The 21,425-nt window shown below is 52.9% G+C and overlaps 1 protein-coding gene across 1 annotated transcript; it reads left to right on the plus strand.

The window, feature by feature from the left end:
• The first annotated feature begins 1,050 nt into the window (after window positions 1-1,050).
• On the plus strand, window positions 1,051-21,244 carry PNPLA3 (patatin like phospholipase domain containing 3). The gene is made up of 9 exons (XM_012449492.2): window positions 1,051-1,237; window positions 3,662-3,894; window positions 5,833-5,898; window positions 9,434-9,643; window positions 11,424-11,484; window positions 13,797-14,018; window positions 18,131-18,263; window positions 18,906-19,010; window positions 20,364-21,244. The coding sequence occupies exons 1-9, from the start codon at window positions 1,051-1,053 to the stop codon at window positions 20,590-20,592; spliced, it is 1,446 nt and encodes a 481-aa protein (XP_012304915.2). The 3' UTR covers window positions 20,593-21,244.
• Window positions 21,245-21,425: the final 181 nt, after the last annotated feature.

Here is a 21,425-nt window from a genome sequence, read left to right on the forward strand (position 1 = left end):
ACCACTTCCCATCCCCCAGGTTCTGCAGGGCCCTGACCCCAGCCCCAGCACCTGCCATTCACATTTTTTACTTTCTAAGGAAACTTTGAAATGGACACTTCCTGTTACTGTCATTCAGTAAAAAAAATCCCTACCACTTGAAGACAATCCATACAGAAAGCCTGCAGCAATGGAAAGACGTTAAACTCTTCGGCTGCTGGTACCTGCTTTAGGCTGACTCTCCCCGTGTCAGAAAGGACGAGGTAACCTGTCAAAGGGATGTTAAGGATCAAGTGGGCCCAGACTGCAACTCCCTCCCACAACTCCCCCACGAAACTGATGACAAGGAACACTAAAGGAAGCCTTTCTCTCCAGGACATGCAGTGACTTTTGGAGTTTTGGAAAAATGCTTTCTCCAGAGTCGCTGGGGGGAGCTCCCAGGCTGGACCCCTCCTCACAGGTCCTCCCCCACACCCCTCCCAGCCCCTGAAACAGCCCGAGCCCCTTCTCAGCACCCGTCCCCGACTCATCCCCGTCCCAGCCCCCGTCCCCGCCCCCATCCCCCTTCCAGGCCTCGTCCCCGCCCCAGCCCCCTCCCAGCCCCCTCCCAGCCCCCTCCCAGCCCCCGTCCCCGACCCATCCGCGTCCCCGTCTCCGTCCCCGCCTCCATCCCCTCCCAGCCCCCCCATCCCCTTTCCAGGCCTTGTCCCCGCCCCAGCCCCCTCCCAGCCCCCTCCCAGCCCCCGTCCCCGACCCATCCCCCTCCCCCGTCCTCATTTCCCCCTCCCCCGTCTCATTTTCCCCTCCCAGCGCCGTCCCCGCCCCCGCCCCCAGCCTCCTCCAAGCCCCGCCCGGGAAGGGGTCCTGCCCGCCTATTAGGCCTCCCGCCGGTTCATTTGCATGGTCCGAGGGGGACGGGGCCGACGTCGCTCCAGGAATCGCCTGGCGGAGACACCCAGGCCGGGTCCAGAGCGCTCGCTGGCGCGGGGCCGAGAGGCTGCGGATCTGAGCCCAAGCCGGTCTTCGATCCCAACCCAGATCCAGACCCGCGCCGCCAGCCCCGCCGCCGCCATGTACGACGCCGAGCGCGGCTGGAGCTTGTCCTTCTCGGGCTGCGGCTTCCTGGGCTTCTACCACATCGGGGCGACCCGCTGCCTGAGCGAGCACGCCCCGCACCTCCTCCGCGACGCGCGCATGTTCTTCGGCGCCTCGGCCGGGGCACTGCACTGCGTCACCTTCCTCTCCGGGACCCCGCTGGGTGCGTCCGGGGCCGCCGCCAGGGCTCCGCGCGCGGAGGTGGCGCCGCTTAGGCCGGAGAGCGGTGGGGAGGGGGGTCCCCTGGGTCTCGGGGCCCCGGGAGGAGCGGGGATCGGGCGCGGACACGGCGGGGTGCATCCCGAGGGTCCCCTGCGGGACAGATGCTTCCTCCTGGGGCGCTGTTCCCTGGCCCGGGAAGGGGGCTTTGGAATCCCTGAGCGGTCCGGGCCGGCGCGCAGGCTTCCGAAGCCTGGGACTGTCGCGCGTCCCCACCCCTGCCCGCATCTGGCGCCGGTGCATGAAGGGAGCCCCTCGCTTCCGGACTGAGAGCCGGGGCTTCTCGGAGCGACGAGGACCTGGGACCGGGACTCGGGGCTGAGGGTAATGTTTGCCCCTGCGGTCCCCAGGTCTCCAGTGTTCTCTCTGGAGGTGCAGGTGATATGCCAGAGACCAAGAGTGGGGCTTTGGCCGGTGCCCCAGCGTGGGCACCTTCCCTCCGGAGGTTGAGGAACTCAAGACACCCCGCGCCTGCGCTCTTTGGGGCACAGGCCAGCCTTCTGGGGGCTGGGTAGCCTCCCAGAAGGGCGACCCTGGGCATCCTCTAGGGCAGGCTAACTGGCATCTTCCTCCTCCTTTTCCTCCTCCTCCAGTGTTTGGGACCCTTCCTGGGGGCTGGAGTGCATCCCTGGACACCCCCCAATCCCGTCCTCTCCTGTAGTCTCCCCTGACCTGGGCCCACCCCCACCCTCCAGCTCAGTACCCCTGGAAGTGAGATCCTGTGTATTTGAATCTTGTCCTAATGAAACATTTGTCCACGTGAGTACCTGTGGGAGGGGCAGACGGAGGGTTTGTTTCTCACTAGCGGGAACTACTGGGGTGCGTGATATCCTTCCCGGGAATTTGCTGTCTAGTGCTGGAAGCGAGGAGAGGGTTCTGAGCCAGCGGGCAGGGGCTGGGGCAAGAAGCAGTGTGGAGCTGTTGACACCCACAGGTCCCCAGGCAGGAGATCATGCCCCTATCAGCCCCGTTTTATCTGGGCTTCCTTAACAATGGACTCTTTGCCCTGCCTGCCAGAGCCAGCAGGGAATGACTGTTTAGTGGTGAGTAAGTCCCTGCTGCTGGACCAAGCCCTGCCATTGGCTAGGAGCAGTGAGTGGTCCCTGGGCTGACTGGGAGGTGGGGATTGGGGATTAGGGATTAGACAGTTCTGGCTGTCTGCATTCCCCAGCCAGGGGAAGAGGAGCAAAGGGCAGGAAGTGTAGTCTCTAGGAGGATTAGACTGTCCACATGATCATCTGCACACCCTGGGCTTTATCAACAATACAAGTCAGCTCTTGTATCCCAAGGTGACCTGTGGACACCCATGTGGACAAATGTTTATACTGGGACAGAATTCAAATGCAGTGATCCCAGGAGCCTAAAGTACAGTCACTCTGGCATAGAAAGGATTCCTTACTGGGCGGAGGACGGGTGCAGCCTGGGACTTTCCCCAGCAGGACTTGAAGAGGCTCAAGAACCACCAAGTCCCTGGAAAGTGGATCTGGAGGCTTTGGGAGGAGCCACTCCCTATGTTCCAGCGTTCCAGGTTCCTGCTTTAACTCCATGTCTTATAGTGGCTGTGCTCTTGGGGCTGCATCCTGGACACAGCTCCTCCGTACTCAGAGCTGAGGCTAACTTGGCAGGAGGGGCAGGCTGAACCTGCAGCCACATGCAGTTCCACCCCTTCTGGCCATGCTTGGAGGGACCAGTCAGGGAAGGAGAGCTGTGAGTGAAGATCAGACTTGGGTCAGGACAGGCTGGGGCATGCCTGTCCCTGTGCATCCCAGGATTTATGGCTGGCAAGGGGTCAGGCTGGGAGGGGCTGTCCTGCATGGCAGGAGAGTGCAGATCAGCCCGAGAGGCCAGGCCAGTGGGTGAGGTCAGATCTGCACCAAAGCTCTCATGCTGATATGTTCCTGGCTTCTGACTTTGTGAGGCATGGAGGTGGGGCCTGCTCACCTGGGCTTCTGGAAGTGAGAGGCTTGTTCCTGTGGCTGAGGCCTACAGTAGTGCCATCTGGTAGGAACATACTGCAAGCCATGATGTCACTGCGCGTTTCCTAGAAGCCACATTGAATAAAGTAAAAGACATAGGTAGAATTAATTTCATTGAGCCTGCTATATCTAAAATATCGTTTTCACATCTAATGAATATAAAAAATTACTAATGAGACATTCCATAAGCCACTGAAATCCAGTTTGTATTTTACACATCTCAGTTTGGAGGAGCCTTTCAAGGGCTTAAGAGCCACACGTGGCTACTGTAGTAGATAGCAGTGGTCTAGAAGAAGGTTGGTGGCATCCTTGCTGTCCGGTTTCTGGCCTTGTCAAAAGTATTGCCATCCCAGTGTGGTACGTTCTTTAATGTGTTTGTCCCCTGTCCCCAGACCAGATTCTGGAGGTCCTCTTGGACCTTGCCCAGAAGGCCAGGAGTCGGAACATCGGCATCTTCCATCCATCCTTCAACATAAACAAGTTCCTCCGACAGAATCTCTACAAATACCTCCCAGCCAACGTCCACCAGCTCGTCTCAGGCAAAATATGCATCTCACTCACCAGAGTGTCTGATGGAGAAAATGTTCTGGTGTCACACTTTTGGTCCAAAGACGAAGTCGTGGATGTAAGCAGTTTGCTTATCTGGGTGTTGTCAAGTAAGAAAAGCCATTTTAGGATGGGTGGGGTGGCTCATGACTGTCATCCCAGTACTTTGGGAGGCCGAGGCAGGAGGGTCGCTTGAGCTCAGGAATTTGAGACCAACACCGTGAAATCTCATCTCTACAGAAAAATTAGCTGAGTGTGGTGGTGTGGGCCCGTAGTCCCAGTTACTTGGGAGGCTGAGATAGGAGAACTGCTTGAGCCTGGGAGGTGGAAGTTGCGGTAAGCTGTTGATCATGCTACTGCACTCCAGCCTGGGTGACAGTGAGACACTGTCTCAAGAAAGAAAAAAAAAAAAAAGGGCTGTTTTGTTTTGGAAGGAACACAGAGGCACTTATAGGCCCCCTGTGCCAGAGTGACACAAACTCTGCCTGCCTCCAGTGATTTGGTCCATAATGTTTGTAAACCCTGAATGTTCCAGGGCAGTTTCTTATCTTTTTTTTTTCTTTTTGAGACAGGGTCTTGGTCTGTCCCCTAGACCGGAGTGCAGTGGTGCAATCTCAACCTCCCGAGTAGCTAGGACTATAGGTACAGGCCACCACACCCTGCTGATGTTTGTATTTTTTGTAGAGACAGGGTTTCGTCCTGTTGCCCATGCTGGTCCCAAACTCCTGCACCCAAGTGATCTGCCCACTTCGGCCTGGCAGTTGCAATTTCAAATAATTCCTCCTTTTCCTTCAGTGCATGGCTCATGACCGCCTAGTCCAAGGAACCTGCTCTGCAGGTGTGCCTCTCCCAAACTTCCTCTGTGCATCTTCCATGGTGAAGATGCTTTCTCTCAATGGAAGCCCCACACAGATGGGAACGTGTCTTATTTGCCTGTATCCTCAGGGTCTAGCAGAGAGAAGATAATTTGCAGTAACAAAACACCATTTAATACGGCTGATGCTTTCATAAGAGCTCCTTAGATGAAGCGGTCGATTTTATTTAACAGATCTGTGTAAGACAGCAGCCTGGTGCGTATAACCAGCAGCCAGTTTTATCCTCTTTAACCTTGTTTCTAGAAGATTTCTGTAAACAGCTAGCACTTGTCTGTTCCCACATGGGTCTGTTCTAGTGAATCAGCGTGGTGCCTGCTGACTGCTCTGTAGCACGGTGCTTTGCAAAGTGTGGTCCTGGGACCAGCAGAGCAGCAGCTCCTGGGAGCTTCTTAGAATTGCAGACCCTCAGGCCCCACCTCGGACCTGCTGCATGAGAATTCCGGGGAGGGATGCAGAATCTCGAGTTCCAGAAGCTCTCAGGTGATTCTTCTTCTTCTTTGTTTTTTTAAGATAGAGTCTTGCTCTGTCATCAGGCTGGAGTGCAGTGGCACGATCTCAGCTCACTGCAACCTCTGCCTCCCAGATTCAAGCAATTCTCATGCTTCAGCGTCCCGAGTAGCTGGGACTACAGGCAGGCACCACCACGCTCTGCTAATTTTTGTATTTTTAATAGAGTTGGGGTTTCACCACGTTGGCCAGGATGGTCTTGATCTCTTGACCTCATAATCTGCCCACCTCAGCCTTCCAATGTGCTGGGATTACAGGTGTGAGCCACTGTGTCTGGCCAGGTGATTCTAATGAATACCTGCATTTGAACAGCACCAATCTAGCTCCTTCCAGTCCCTGAGTCAACAACCCTTGGTCCTGTCTGTGGTGACCCAGTGTGGTTCTCGTGGAGCAAGGAGAGGAAGTGGAAGTCTGCTGACAGTGTTGTTAAAGGGCTTTTGCAATAGATAAGACCCACGGGCCTGAGTCCAAGGGTGTATGTTAGTTCACGGTTCATTCCACCCATGGATTAACCTACTCTGTGCAAAGGGCGTTTTCAGGTTTGTTGCCCTGCTCACTTGGAGAAGGCTTATGAAGGATCACAGAAATGAAAAGCGTGCTCTTGCCTGTGACTTCTCTCTCTTTTGCTTTCACAGGCCTTGTTGTGTTCCTCCTTTATCCCTTTCTACAGTGGCCTTATCCCTCCTTCCTTCAGAGGTGTGGTAAGTCGGCTTTTTCTGCTAGTGCCGAATCCCGGGGGCTTCCCCTCTAAAACATGCTCACACAGCTCCTGCCTGCAAGGCGCTAGCGTCAGGCACCTCAGGTTCTGTCCCGTGACGGAACCCCGTGCCTCGCTGCCTTTCAGACAGAGTAGCCACAGCTGGCCCAGCTTCCAGGCTACCCTGGCAGCAAAATTTACTTCATGTGTAATTAATTATCTCGCTATCTGTAAGGCAAACTAGCTGGTTCACTTAATCTGCACCATGAGTATCAAAGATAGCTCTCAGCGACCTAGTTAAACTGTATGACATTGGCCGGGCATGGTGGCTCATGCCTGTAATCCCAGCACTTTGAGAGGCCGAAGCAGGCAGATCACTTGAGGCCAGGAGTTTGAGACCAGCCTGGCCAACATGGTGAAACCTGGTCTCTACTAAAAACACAAAAATCAGCTGGGCATGGTGGCGTGAGCCTGTAATCCCACCTACTAGGGAGGCTGAGGCAGAAGAATCGTTTGAACCTGGGAGGTGAGGGTTGCAGTGAGCTGAGATCACCCCACTGCACTCCAGCCTGGGTGACAGAGTGAGACTCCATCTCAAGAGAAAGAAAGAGAAAAAGAGAAAGAAGGAGAGAAAAAGAGAAAGAGTGAGTAAGCGCACGCAAGCCTGGGTGACAGAGCGAGACTCCATCTTGAAAGAAAGAAATAGAGTGAGAGAGAGAGAGAGAGAATATGATGCTGAAGACTCCTGTTACCCCTGGAAGGTAGACCTTTAGAGCTTCACTCTTAGGGGGAACTGTAACAGTCATATATTTTCTTTTTCTTTTTCTTTTTTTCCAAAACGGAGTCTCACTCTGTTGCCCAGGCTATAGTGCAGTGACACGATCTCAGCTCACCACAACCTCTGCCTCTGAGGATCAAGTGATTCTCCATTCTCAGCCTCCTGAGTAGCTGGGATTACAGGCGCCCACCACCATGCCCAGCTAATTTTTGTATTTTTAGTAGAGACAGGGTTTCACCATGTTGGCCAGGCTGGTCTCGAATTCCTCACCTTAGGTGATCCTCCTGCCTCAGCCTCCCAAAGTGCTGGGATTACAGGTGTGAGCCACTGTGCCTGGCCAACAGTCATATATTTCCTCAACAAAACAACAACAACGAAACAATCTGTAAGCCTGGCCTAACCTAGATTTGTGCTTCGTTTTGTTTTGCCCCTTTGTGATGTACAGGAGGAAGTTTAGCCTGTACAATACTGGACATTTAGGGTCATTTTTGAACTCACAAGAGCAGCAGCGGAACCTTTGATGCAGTCCTGCATGTAGCAGTGGCAGAGCCACGTGGTGGAGGGACTTGAATTACAAGCCTCCCATCACAGGCCATGTACTCCTGCGCATTATCTTATGGTGTGCTCACAACTGAGGGGAGATGTGATCATTCATCCCGTGCAACTGTGGGGAACTTGAGAGTCACACTTGCCCAAGGAGCACAGCCAGGGAGCCTGTCCCCTGCTGGGGATGTCTGGCCACGTCAGAAGACAGTTTGGGTTGTCACCACTGGGGCAGTGCCACTGGCGTCTGGTGCATGGAGACCAGGGATGCCGCATCATCACCCACTGGGTACGCTCATGGGAATCCTGCTGCAGGTTCGAGCACATTGTTCTTGAAATTCAACACATGCAAATTCAAAACATTACTGTGTACGTACCACACGCCAAACGACTGCACCACTGGAGCTCCTAAATTCAAAACATTACTATAAAAAAACTCAAAATGCATGGAAAAGTTCTACATGGCAGGAGACTATTTGGGCTTCAGACTACCCCTTGAATGAAAATGATTTGCCAGCCGCCTTCCTCCTTGGTCTTCACTCCAGATTCCTGGGGTGTTGCGTTCTGTGTTCCTTTATGCCATGGATTTTGTTTGTTTTTTGAGTCAGAGTCTCACTCTATCGCCTAGACTGGAGTGCAGTGGTGCGATCTCGGCTCACTGCAACCCTCGCTTCCCGGGTTCAAGTGATTCTCGTGCCTCAGCCCCTCTGAGCACCTAAGATTACAAGCGCACGCCCCCACACCCAGCTAAATTTTTGTATTTTTAGTAGAGACAGGGTTTCACCATGTTGCCCAGGTTGGTCTCAAACTCCTGGTCTCAAGTGATCCATGTGCCTCAGCCTCCCGAAGGGCTGGGATGACAGGTGTGGGAGCCACCGTGCCCAGCTGCTAGTGAGGTTTTTGATACCTTCATACATCTGCCCTAGAAATTGTGTGGCTACAATTTTGGAAATGTTGCTATGTATACTCCTGATCATTTCTGGACTTCAGGCAAGAATCTTGATGGCTAAGGTGTGGCTAATCATGCCTGATTCTCTCCTGGACCTGTTTTAGGCCAAATTCTGCTCTGAAATTCCTCCGTGTGGAAGGTGGACTGGCGAGAGGGTCCCAGCTGTAATCTTTTGGAGGCCTTCCTCTGTGGGCATCTGGTGGCTGGCTGTGACGGCTGTGGCTGGAAATCGTTGTAGACACAAGTTTCACAGGTGCAGGCTCTGTCCAAATTGTAGCAAAAGCTGCCTGCCCCAGCTGAGCTATGGGCAATAAGTTTGTTTAAGAATATAGGGGAAAGGAAAACTCATCCTTAGAATAATTTATCCAAAATGCTGCTGTATTGTGGGTTTGAGGACATTTTCTGAGGTTCCAGGTTCATTTGTTTCATTTAAGTGTCAAAAGTCGCTGGGCGCAGTGGCTCACACCTGTAATCTCCGCACTTTGGGAGGCCGAGGCAGGAGGATCACCTGAGGTCAAGAGTTCAAGACCAGACTGACCAACATGAAGAAACCCCGTCTCTACTAAAAATACAAAATTAGCCGGGCATGGTGGTACATGCCTGTAATCCCAGCTACTCAGGAGGCTGAGGCAGGAGAATCGCTTGAACCTGGGAGGCAGAGGTTGCGGTGAGCCGAGATCGTGCCACTGCATTCCAGCCTGGGCAACAAGAGTGAAATTCCATCTCAAAAAAAGAAAAGACTCAAAAGTCCCTCCAGGTGGTTCTGATTATCAAGGCGTGGCGAAAGACAGGCTCACAGGTTAAAGATCTTGCCCAGATTTGTGTATCCTCCTTGCAAGCAGCAAGGGGTCTGGATTGGAACTGTGACCATTCATCTCCTTTGGGTTTCTATCACATTCTGTCCCCAGTGCGCTGAGCACCCGTAGTTCATATGACCTGCTTAGGCACATTACAAGGGCACTCCTATGGGTCCCCATCCAGCCCTAGGACTTGGCCAGCACAACATGGAATCCAGTCGCCATCTGCCTCTTTGCCAGGCATGTTTGTGCAGTGCACACACTGTACAACAGTACACAGCGGCCCTGAGAGCCTGGTCTAGCACAGGAGTGCTCAGTAAGGATTTGTCACAGGAGTGATTCCAAAGCTGTCGTCCTCCCTGCATATCAGCCTGCCGGCAGCTCTGAAAAACCTCTGTCCACATATGAAAGCTCTTTAAGCACTAACCCAGAGCCTCAGCTAGCGCCAATCCTTTTTTTCCTTCTTTAAAAGCGATACATGGATGGAGGAGTGAGTGACAACATACCCTTCATTGATGCCAAAACAACCATCACCGTGTCCCCCTTCTATGGGGAGTACGACATCTGTCCTAAAGTCAAGTCCACGAACTTTCTCCACGTGGACATCACCAAGCTCAACCTGCGCCTCTGCTCGGGGAACCTCCACCTTTTATTGATGGCATTTGTCCCCCCGGATCTCAAGGTGAGTGGGTGGGGGAGTGGGTGGTTCTGGGGTGCAGCTTTTCTTTGCCTCCCTGATTGCCAGGAGATACCGGTTGCTCTCTGCACAATCAAACAGAAATAGACCTTATCATTGACGGTTAACAGAAATAAAAGGCACTTGTCCCAGAAGCGCAGGTGAGACACCACCCTGATTATGGGAATCACCTGGGAACATATACCCAGACCTCAAACTCAGATCCACTTCCCAGGCTGTGTCTACAGTCAGGGGGTGCAGCATGGGCCTCAGGATTTTTTTTATTTGTTTAGTTATAAAGATGATTTTTTTTTTTTGAGACAGGGTCTTGCTCTGTCACTCAGGCTGGAGTGCAGTGGTGCAGTCATAGCTCACTGAAGCCTCAAACGCCTAGGTTCAAGTCATCCTCCCACCTCAGCCTCCCGAGTAGCTGGGACCCACAGGCTAATTTTTAATTTTTTGTAGAGTGTTGCCCAGGTTGGTCTCACCCTCCTGGCCTCAAGCTATCCTCCCACCCCAGTCTCCCAAAGTGTTGGGATCATAGGCATAAGCCACTGTATGTACCCAGCCACTAAGATGATTCTTTTATTTATTTATTTTTGAGAAGGAGACCCACTCTGTCACCCAGGCCGGAGTGCAGTGACGCGATCTTGGCTCACTCCAACATCCTCCTCCCAGGTTCAAGCGATTCTCCTGCCTCAGCCTCCCAAGTAGCTGGGATTACAGGCACGCACCTCTACGCCCAGCTAATTTTTGTATTCTTAGTAGAGACGGGGTTTCACCCTGTTGGTCAGGCTGGTCTCGAACTCCTGACCTCATGATCCGCCCGCCTTGGCCTCCTGAAGTGTTGGGATTACAGGTGTGAGCTGCCGCACCCGGCCGTGATGATTCTTATTTGCAAACATGGTCAAGAACAACTGCATTTGGTAGTTTAACCTTTTTTTGATTGTAGTTGTTTTGGTATGCCTTACCACTCTACCATAGTAATCGCAGACCATGTACACCGACCTTTGGTGCTCCTGGGGAAAAAGAAAGGAGCAATGCATGCAATGCAGGCCCACAGCCCGAGGGAGAGGGAAGGCTGTCTACCACAATTGGTTTTCCTGTGTGCTTTATAAGCAGATGAGTAGGGGAGACAACTCTTATTGTCATAATAACAATTGGGACAGGCTGCAAAATTTGTTAGAGTGGAGGCTTATCCCAGGACCAAGGGAGCCCAAAGAAACAAACTCCTGCCAGGTGCAGTGGTTCATACCTGTAATCCCAGCACTTTGGGAGGCGAGGCAGGTGGATCGCTTGAGGTCAGGAGTTCAAGACCAGCCTGGCCAACATGGTGAAACCCCGTCTCTACTAAAAATACAAAAATTAGCTGTACGTGGTGGCAGGTACCTGTAATCCCAGCTACTTGGGAGGCTGAGGCAGGAGAATCACTTTAACCGGGGCGGGACAGAGGTTTCAGTTAGCCGAGATCACACCACTGTACTACAGCCTGGGTGATAGAGCAAGACTCCATCTCAAAAAAGAAAAAAAAAGAAACAAGCTCCTGCCTTGGTGGGGTGCCAGCAAAGTCTCCGTGAAGGGGTGACATTCGAGCCAAGACCTGTAGGGAACTGTCTCCTGGGAGCACAGAGCCCTTTGCTCAGCCCCCCGGGTGGCTCAGTACCCCCAGCCAGCAGGCTCAGAGCCTGCACGATTCCTTAGTGTCCTCTGCGGTCTTCCAATGATGCTTAAATAAATGGTGCTTGGTGTCTCCCCGCTGTAGTCCCTTTGCTTGCTTTGCTCACAGGTGCTGGGAGAGATATGCCTTCGAGGGTATTTGGACGCATTCAGGTTCTTGGAAGAGAAGGGTATGTATGGTCTGGGAAGATCAGATATGCCCTTTTGACAAGCATTGACTTGTCAATCAAGTCTTGGTAAAGACTTGAGATTTGCCTTAGTTCTAACGCTTCGTGCCCAGTGCCTTCCCTGTGTTGCTCAACCTGCTCATGAGCCCCAGAGATAGGAAACCTCTGTTCCGTTTTACAGATGGGGAAACAGAAGCTTGGAGAGGAAAGCCAAGCAGCACACAGCAGCACACACCCCTCCCTGAGGGGCAGAGCCGAGATCTGAACTGGGATGTCGTGATTCCAGGGCCCTCTCCCTCCCCAGGGCCCCCTTCTCTGAAGGTGGTTTTTCTTTCCAGCTCGACCTCTTGTGATCCTTTAGTTTAACAAGGGCTGAAGTTAAACAGTCTCTGCGCCTGGGCCCCAAATGCAGCAATGAGATTTCTCATCCTGTCAGGCGTGGGTTCATGCCCACTAGACCAGTTTACTCTCCTTCCCAGAGCAAGTTTCTGCCTTCAAGTCATCCTGGCTTGTCCGGGCTGGGGTGGGGGTGGGGGGTTCTGCTCTAGAAATATTAGAGTGAAACCAAAAAGATGTGTTGGGAGCTATTTTTCTTTAATACTAAAAATATTGGTCTTCTGAATTTGTTCTTGGCCAAGACCAAGGAGACTGCATTTATAAGGACATACATGTATTTATCTGCTCAGAAAATGTTCACTGCCATGTGCTGGGGATCCTGCAGTGAACACAGAGGTGTGGCCCTTGCCAGCTTGTGAGAGAAGTGAGTGGATGAGTAAGCAGAAGGTGATGCTGTGTCAATGGCAAAGCGCAGGGGCCAAGGAGAAGATACAGGATGCCGGAGGGTCATTCTGGATGGATCTCCAAGGCCCCAGGGGAAGAAGGGCCTCTCGGAGGACGTGAATCCACATTGAGACTTTGGGGATAAGTGGGAGAGCCTTAGGCATGGGGGCCATGGATGTGAGGCCTGCTGGACACCGGATAGGACAAAGGCCTGTGCAGCTGGAGGGGTGGGAGTGGGGATGCTAACAGGTGGCTGAAGAAGAGGGGGTGAAGAATGGTGAAAATGGGAGAGGAGGGCAGGCTGGGCCTTTTGGATATAGGGGGGTGCATCCTGTAGCAGTAGGGAGCCATTGAGGGCTGCTGTAGTCTGGAGTGGGGATCAGGGGAGAGCTTTGGGAGCCCCCTGGCTGTGGCATAGGAAGGGAGAGACCAGCGTCTAGGAGGCCAGTGGGGCAGTGAGGGTCACGAGGAGGAAGCCAATCTGAAGGAGCCCAGGGGAACAGGACTTGGAAATGACCGATGGGACATTTGTGAAGAGGAAGATGGAACAGCACAGTCCTGGAGCTGGTGGGCAAGGGAAGATGGGGGGCTGTGCCCATGGGTTGAGGGTTGAGGACATTAGGAGGGCACCAGTTTGGTAGGAAAAGCTGATGTGCCAGAGATGCTGGAGGCACCATCTGCCTGAGAACAGATACCTAGAAACATTCCTAAGGGAAAGGGACATCTCGAAGGATGAGGAGGGCATCTGATAGAAGCTGGAGAGAGCCGGGGCAAGTGTGAATGTGAGGTTATCTCAGGGAGTAAGGCACAGGCATTGAGCAGCCCCTGGTCTTTTCAACCTGAGGTTGGAAGCCAGAATTGGGCCAGGTGCAGCTGTGGGCATCTGAAGCCCCCCTCCTCCCACCCAGCCTGCAAATGCTGTAAGAGCAGGGGCTACTCACTGGTGCTGGTTGCTGAGTCCCAGCACCCAGGGCAGGGCCTGGCACATACAGGTGCCCAGTCCTCCCTTGCTGGGTGCTTCTTACAAGGCTGTGTGATGGAAGAGTACCCTTTTTAACATCAGACCCAACTTCAAATCCTGGCTCTGCTATGTACTGACTGTGTGGCTTTAGATAAGTGTCTTAACCTCTCTGTGCTTCTGATTTCTCAGCTGCAAAATGGAGATGATGGTAACGGTTGCTGTAAGGCCTGATGGTGAAGTGCCTGGCTCAGGGTCTGGGAGGCAGGTTTAGCCAGTGGTTCAGTTGTTGTAAACGAACACTAACCCCCACCTTTGCACCTCATGTATCCAGACGTGGAGATGGGACCCACACAGCTAGCAGGAGCCAAGCTCACGCGTGTCCTGCTTTAAAGCCTCACACTCCTTTCTCTGGGTGGCAAACACCTGCCCTCATTCTCTTCCCTTCCCCTGTTCCCCTTGCATCTGGCTAGTAACAGGCCAGCAGCCTGCCTCCCTGCAATTTGGTGGATGGGTGGGTAATGATCCCACTCCCCACGTTATCGCCTAACGGGCTTGTTTTCCGTGCCCTTCATAGGCATCTGCAGCAGGCCCCAGCCTGGCCTGAAGTCATCCTCAGAAGGGATGGATTCTGAGGTCGCCGCACCTGCCTGGGAAAACACAAGCCTGGAGTCTTCCCCAGAGCGGGCTGCCTTGGCTGTGAGGCTGGAGGGAGATGAGCTGCTAAACGATCTGCGCCTCAGCATCCTGCCCTGGGATGAGAGCATCCTGGACACCCTCTCGCCCAAGCTCACCACAGGTACCCACTCCTCGAGGTGGGCACGGGCAGCACCTTGTCTTCTTTCTTGCGTGTTATGAAGGAAGGTGGTGCTGCCACATGGGAGCGATGGGATGAGGTGACCACGACAGGCGGTCGGGAACATCCCTTCCATCGCACAGCCCGGTCTGCTGCCGACACCCCAGCACAGGCCTCCTCCATCCTGGCACCTTGCCATGCCTTCCTTCCCCTGGGATCATGACCGGGAGGAAAACGAACTCCAGCTGAGCCCATTGGGGTTCCCCATATAGGCTCCTGTCTGCAGCAGCCAGGGCCTCTGTACCCCTTTCCAACCCTGTCTCCGTGACGTGGCGCCTGAGCTCCCGCCATGCTGGATTTCATGGACCCCAGGGATGGGGGTCCTGCCTCTGGGACTTGGCCCATCACTCAGAGCTCCTTTCTGGCCTCTACTCTCCATACTTTCTTGAGGCCTCTCCTAGTTTCCCCCTTCCCCTAAACCCACCTCCATGGAACCTCCATTGAATGGTGATGTTTTTTTTTGTGTGTGTGTTTTTTTTTTTTTTTTTTTTTTTTAAGAGATAGTCTCGCTCTGTCACCCAGGCTGGAGTGTAGTGGCATGATCTCAGCTCACTGCAACCTCTGCCTCCTGGGTTCAAGCAATTCTGCTGCCTCGGCCTCCCAAGTAGCTGGGACTATGCAGTGGGCATGCACCACCATACCTTGCTCATTTTTTGATTTTTTTTTTTTTTGAGACAAAGTTTCACTCTGTTACCCAGGCTGGCATGCAATGGCAAGATCTTGGCTCACTGCAACCTCTGCCTCCTGGGATCATGAGATTCTCCTGCTTCAGCCCCCTGCGTAGCTGTGACTACAGGTGTGCGCCACCACGCCTGGCTAATTTTTTTTGTATTTTTAGTAGAGATGGGGTTTCACCTTGTTAGCCAGGATGGTCTCAATCTCCTGACCTCATGATCCACCTCCCTCAGCCTCCCAAAGTGCTGGGATTACAGGCGTGAGCCACTGTACCTGGCGAATGGTTCTGTATTTTATAAGGTCATCAAATATTGAGTGGACAGACGGTGCTATGGTCCAAATGATTGTGTTCCCCCTGAAATTTATCTGTTGAAATCCTAACCCCCAAGATGATGGTCTTAGGAGGTGGAGCCTTTGGGAGGAGATGAGGTCATGAGGACAGGGCCTACATGAATGGGGTTAGCGCCCTTATTAAAGGGACCCAGGAGAGGTCCCTTGCCCCTTCTACCATGTGAGGACGAGGAAGGTGGTGTCTATGAAGAAGCAGGACCTCACCAGACACCAGCTCGTCTGCTGCCCTTGATCTGGGGCCTCCCAGCCTCTAGAACTCTGAAAAATCAATGTTAGTTATTTTATAAGTCACTCAATTGGTGGCATTTTGTTAGAATAGCCTGGACATGGCCTAACTCAGACAGACAGAAGAACTCGCAAACCAGCTGTGGAGTTGGGCATTTGGAGAAATTAAAAAATGAGTCAGATATAATTCCTTGTTCTTGAGGTGCCAACACCCTAGGAGATGGGAGACAGCAACTGCCCAGGTGCATTCGTTTGTTCTTGCTTTGCTATAAAGAAATACCTGGCTAGGCATGGGGGCTCACACCTGTAATGCCAATGCTTTGGGAGGCCGAGGCAGGTGGATCACTTGAGGTCAGTAGTGTGAGACCAGCCTAACCAACATGGTGAAACCCCCAAGTCTACTAAAAATACAAAAGTTAGCTGGGCGTGGTGGTGGGTGCCTGTAATCCCAGCAATCCCAGCTACTTGGGAGGCTGTGGCAGGAGAATTGCTGGAACCCCAGAGGCAGAGGTTGCAGTGAGCTGAGATCGTGCCATTGCACTACAGACTGGGCAACAAGAGCAATACTCCCTCTCAAACAACAACAACAACAACAAAAAACCCGAGACTGTGTAATTTATAAAGGAAGAGGTTCAATTGGCTACAGTTGCACAGGCTGGACAGGAAGCATGGTGCTGGCATCTGCTTAGCTTCTGGAGAGGCCTCAGGACACTTACAGTCGTGGCAGAAGGTGAAGGTGGCTGCAGCAGCAGTGAGAGAGAGAGAGAGAGAGAGAGAGAAAGAGAGAGAGAGAGAATACACTTTTTTTTTGAGATGAGTCTCACTCTGTTGCCCAGGCTGGAGTACAGTGATATGAACTTGGCTCACTGCAACCTCCACCTCCTGGATTCAAGTGATTCTCTTGCCTCAGCCTCCTAAGTAGCTGGGACTACAGGCGTGCGCCACCACACGCGGCTAATTTTTTTGTGTTTTTAGTAGAGACGGAGTTTCACCATGTTGGCCAGGATGGTCTTGATTCCCTAACGTCATGATCTGTCCGCCTCAGCCTCCCAAAGTGCTGGGATTACAGGCATGAGCCACTGCGCCTGGCCAGTGCCATACACTTTTAAACAACCAGATCTCAGGATAACTCACTCACTATCAAGAGAACAGCACCAGTGGGGAAATCCGACCCCGTGATCCAATCACCTCCTACCAGGCCCTGCCTCCAACACTGGGGATTACAATTTGACATGAGATGTGGCTGGGGACACAGATCCAAACCGTATCACCAGATTAATATGATCTGAGGCATCATGAAGTCATTAAAGAGAGGGAGTAAAAGACTGGGGCTCCAGGAAGAAGGCTCTGGAATCCAGCGGAGGGTCAAGGACCAGCTTGTAAAGTCAGTGGTGGCTGAGAAGTTCCTAGGAGAACACAGATGCTGTGACATTTGATGGATAGATTTTTTTTTTTTTGAGGTAAGAGTCTTGCTCTGTTGTCCAGGCTGGAGTATGCAGTGGTGTGATCTTGGTTCACTGCAGCCTCCACCTCCCAGGTTCAAATGATTCTCATGCCTCAGCCTCCTGAGTAGCTGGAATTACAGGCATGCACCACCACACCCGGCTAATTTTTGTGTTTTTAGTAGAGACGTTGTTTCGCCACGTTGCCCAGGGTGGTCTCGAACTCCTGACCTCAAGTGATTGACCAACTTCAGCCTTCCAAAGTGCTGGGATTATAGGTATGAGCCACCGCACCCAGCCTGATGTAGCTGTTCCTGTGCACATTATTTGCTCTGGGGTATATTCAGATTTCTTAATACAAGATGATGCTTTGCCTCATGACTTACACACCATTTTCTATTTAATTTCAGCTATGATATTGGAAATGGACTTGTCTTTTCAAGGGAAATAAAAGCAGGCTTTCTGGAATGGTGACTTCCAAGCATATTTGTCAATTTAAGGGAACTGGGAGTGGGGACCCTGTGTCCTGTAAGCACCCTCAGGGCTGTCCTGGGTGGTGTGCCCTGCTTGAGCTTCACACTGCCCTTGCTGTGAAGGGAGCAGTCTGGGTCCGGCACGGTGGCTCATGCCTGTAATTCCAGTGCTTTGGTAGGCCAAGGTGGGTGGATCACCTGAGGTCATGTGTTCGAGACAAGCCTGGCCAACATGGCAAAACCCCATCTCTACTAAGAATTCAAAAAATTAGCTGGGTGTAGCGGCAGGCGCCTGTAATCCCAGCTACTCGGGAGGCTGAGGCAGGAGAATTGCTTGAACCTGGGAGGTGGGGAGGTTGCAGTGAGCTGAGATCATGCCATTGCACTCCAGAGTTGGGCAACAAAAGTGAAACTCCTTTAAAAAAAAAAAAAAAAAAAAAAAAGCCGGGCTCAGTGGCTCACACCTGTAATCCCAGGAGGCTGAGGCGGGCAGATCACGAGGTCAGGAGTTTGAGACCAGCTTGGCCAACATGGTGAAATCCCGTCCCTACTGAAAATACAAAAAGTAGCTGGGTGTGGTGGTGGCACCTGTAATCCCAAGCTACTCAGGAGGCTGAGGCAGGAGAAATTGCTTGAACCTGGGAGGGGGAGATTGCAGTGAGCTGAGATCTCACCCCCGCACTCCAGCCTTGGTGACAGAAAGAGACTTAGTCCAAAAAGAAAAGAAAGGAGCAGCCTGACAAACCCCACCTCGTGTCTCCTTTGTGAGTGCCTCCGACCCTTTGGCTGCCAGGACGGGTGTATTTCATGGAAATGCTAAGCACCAACAGTAAAGTGGTTTGGTTTTTCACACTGGTAGGAGATAATAGCTCCAAATTGTCTTTTTCAGCACTGAGTAAAGCACTGAAAAACAGAAGTGGATACATGAGCAAGATTTGCAACTTGCTACCCATTAAGATAATGTCTTACATGATGCTGCCCTGTACCCTGCCCGTGGAGTCTGCCATTGCGATTGTCCAGAGGTGAGCTTTTTAGCTGACTCTGGGCCTTCCTCACAGGGTTGATAGGAGGATGAAACAAGATGACAGATGAAGGCCATAGCCTGAGGCCTGGCTTGTGCAGCAGCTCGCAGCTCGCAGGCTTTATGCAATGTCCCTCAATGTTGCCCACCTGTCCTCAGGCCACGAATGCACCTGTAACTCAGTGCAAGCCCAGAAACTCCCCCTGGGGACTCCCAGAGCTGTCAGTGGCCTCACATAGCAGCTGGTCCAGTCTCTCGTGATTGCCTGGTGGAGCTGAGGCCTGGAGTGCTTGGGGTCACCACTCTGAGGTCACAGAGATGCCTAGCAGAAGGGCCAGGCCTACAAGCAGAATCCTTGCTGCCCCTCTGACCTGTTTCCCTTTAGAATCACCTGAAAGTTGGTGTGATGGCTCACGCCTGTAATCCCAGCATTTTGGGAGGCCAAGATGAGCTTTCTGGAACCAGAAGTGGCCTCATTTTGCTTTAGAGATTTCAGGTGGGCTCGTCTTTGTCCTAGCATGATGACCTGGGAAGTCATCAGACTGGGGTTAGAGGTGACGTTGGCAGCTTAGGTAAACAGAGTGGTGTTGTAAGCTGTTGTGTCTGCCTGTGTGTTTGTGTGGACTTGGTCTCGTCCCTGCAGACTGGTGACGTGGCTTCCGGATATTCCTGACGACATCCAGTGGCTGCAGTGGGTGACCTCGAAGATCTTCACTCGAGTGCTGATGTGTCTGCTCCCCACCTCCAGGTAAATGCTTTGGCTGTGGGTGTGTGGGCTGGATGGGCACCTCTCTCATCTGATGAGTCCTCACACAGTATTCTAGAAACAGCTGGCTGAACGCCAAGCAAGTAGCTTGCCATAGGGTGCGGGGACCCTGTCTCATGGGAGGCAGCTGAGTCAGGCAGAGGTCCCGGTGCACCTGCTGAGAGCTGTCACCCAGGCTGACATGCCCCGGGGCCTGGGAAGCCTTCCCTTCCAGTGTGTCTGAGGGCAGTGCTGATGGTGGAGGAGCAGGAAGGCCTCGGATACGCAGGGAAAGGTGCCCCAGACAGAGTGGCTGGGGTGAGGGCCAGAGAGTGTCAGACGGCACTGGGGTGCCTGAGGGAAGGAGCTCTGGCACCCGTGGCACAGGAAGGATGGGGGGCCCTGGAGGAGCAGGGCTGGCAGAGCTCCTTGCAGTGTGCGAGTGCTGGCTGGGTGCCTGGGAATGGAGGTTCCCTGTCCTTCACCCTCTGATGTACTTAGTCACAGTCTCCAGGGCGGAGCCCAGCAGTCTGCGTTGACATACCCCAGGGGATGCTGCTACTTCCTGAATTCTGAAAACTGAGCCAGAGCTGAGGGCCTGGCTCCCGTTACCAGGGTTGGGCATTATCCTGAAAATCGTGGGCTTTGGCTTCCTCACTTGGTCAGCAGAGATGATCCCCGGCCTCTCACTGGGTTTCCCTGAGCTTCTGAGAGCCAGTAGCATGGTACTTGGCATATGGTGGGCATCAGGAGGTGTGGTCTCTTTTGCTATTGTTGCTATTATTGGTAGACACAGAAGGATTTAAAAGTAGGGGATGGCAAAGATCCAATTTGCATAGGGAAGAGGGCAGTAGTGGCCGAGTAGAAGATGGGTCCTGAGCCCTGGCTGGCAGCAGGCAGGAGGGCTGCCAGGACCCAGACAGGGACGATCCGTAGACTGAGAGGCTTCCCTAGGCTACCGGACAGGAGGGAGGTGTTGGTTCCAAGCCTGAGGAGTGGGGCAGCCCTGGTGACAGGAGGTCAGTGGTGCCAGGTGGTGGAAGGACACCCTGGCGGGCAAGCAGGTTTGTGTGGAGGAAACCGAGAGACCCCATCAGGGATTCATGGGTGGGTGACATCTGTGGATGTCCAGTGGGAGGTGTCTAGGTAGCTGGGAGGTTCACAGGCTTGGAAGACCTAGATGGTGACATCAGCCCAGCACTGAGGGCTGGAGGGAGCAGTGTCTCTGGCTGTGACGATTCCCAGAGTGTGTGTGGCAGTGCCCTCGAGTGGCCGGCAGTGTGGTCCACAGAAGCCGAGACTGAACTCTGCAGCCACGGGAACGGCTGCTAAGCCAACCTTCTCTATGTATTTCAGGTCTCAAACGCCAGCGAGCCGCCAACACGCCTCCCCATGCAAACCCAAGCAGGACTGGGACTGCTGGACTCCCTGCTCCCCTGTGGTCTGTCCTGCGGAAGCCAAAGCAGAGGCCGCCCCACGGTCCATCCTCAGGTCCAGCCTGAACTTCTTCTTGGGCAGTAAAGTACCTGCGGGCGCTGAGGGGCTCTCCGCCTTTCCCAGTTTTTCACTGGAGAAGAATTTGTGAGTCATTTGAGGAGGCGAGTCTAGGAGATTCTTTCAGAGGTGCTAAAGATTCTCATCTGTGTTCAGCTACCTCTGCACTGCTGTGTAATCACCCTGCCTGTGATGTGGAGGTCCCAGCTCTGAGCTGAGGTGGTTTTATGAAAAGCTGGGAACCAACCCTTGGTCTGTGTGGCAGTCCAGCACTTAAGTCTAACACATAAGCGTGCATTAGCTTAGCTGGTTGGGAAATGACACCAGGAAGCCCAGTGCAGACAGTCCCTTACTGACTGTTTCACAGCCCAATTAATGGTCGGACTGTTCCAGTGCCAGGTTCTTAGAATGACCGGTGTTTGGATGGGTGGGGGCCTTGCGGTGAGTGCTGGGCTGGCCAATGTGTGATCCTACGGGGTGGAAGGAAGAGAATAATAGGATCCCACCTCCCCGTACAGTGGGAGGGGGTACAGTTGGTCCCCAAGAAGGACACTGCCTGTCAGGCGGCTTGCAGAGATAATTGCCTTGACACCTAAAAACATCTCCTTTCAGGGGTAACAAAATGATAACCTATTTACATTTTAGAACACCTTTTTCACCTAACGAAAATACTGTTTAAAGAATTTTGTATAAAAATGTAAGGAAGTTTTGTTATCTGTTGAATTTTGTATTATGTGAATCAATGAGATTTTATTTATTTATTTATTTATTTATTTATTTTTTGAGACAGAGTTTCGCTCTCGTTACCCAGGCTGGAGTGCAATGGCCCGACCTCAGCTCACCGCAACCTCCGCCTCCTGGGTTCAGGCAATTCTCCTGCCTCAGCCTCCTGAGTAGCTGGGATTACAGGCACGCGCCACCATG

Source organism: Aotus nancymaae, unplaced genomic scaffold (assembly GCF_030222135.1).
Source record: "Aotus nancymaae isolate 86718 unplaced genomic scaffold, 86718_ANA_hifiasm-v0.15.2.pri h1tg000076l, whole genome shotgun sequence".
Lineage (NCBI taxonomy): Eukaryota > Metazoa > Chordata > Mammalia > Primates > Aotidae > Aotus > Aotus nancymaae.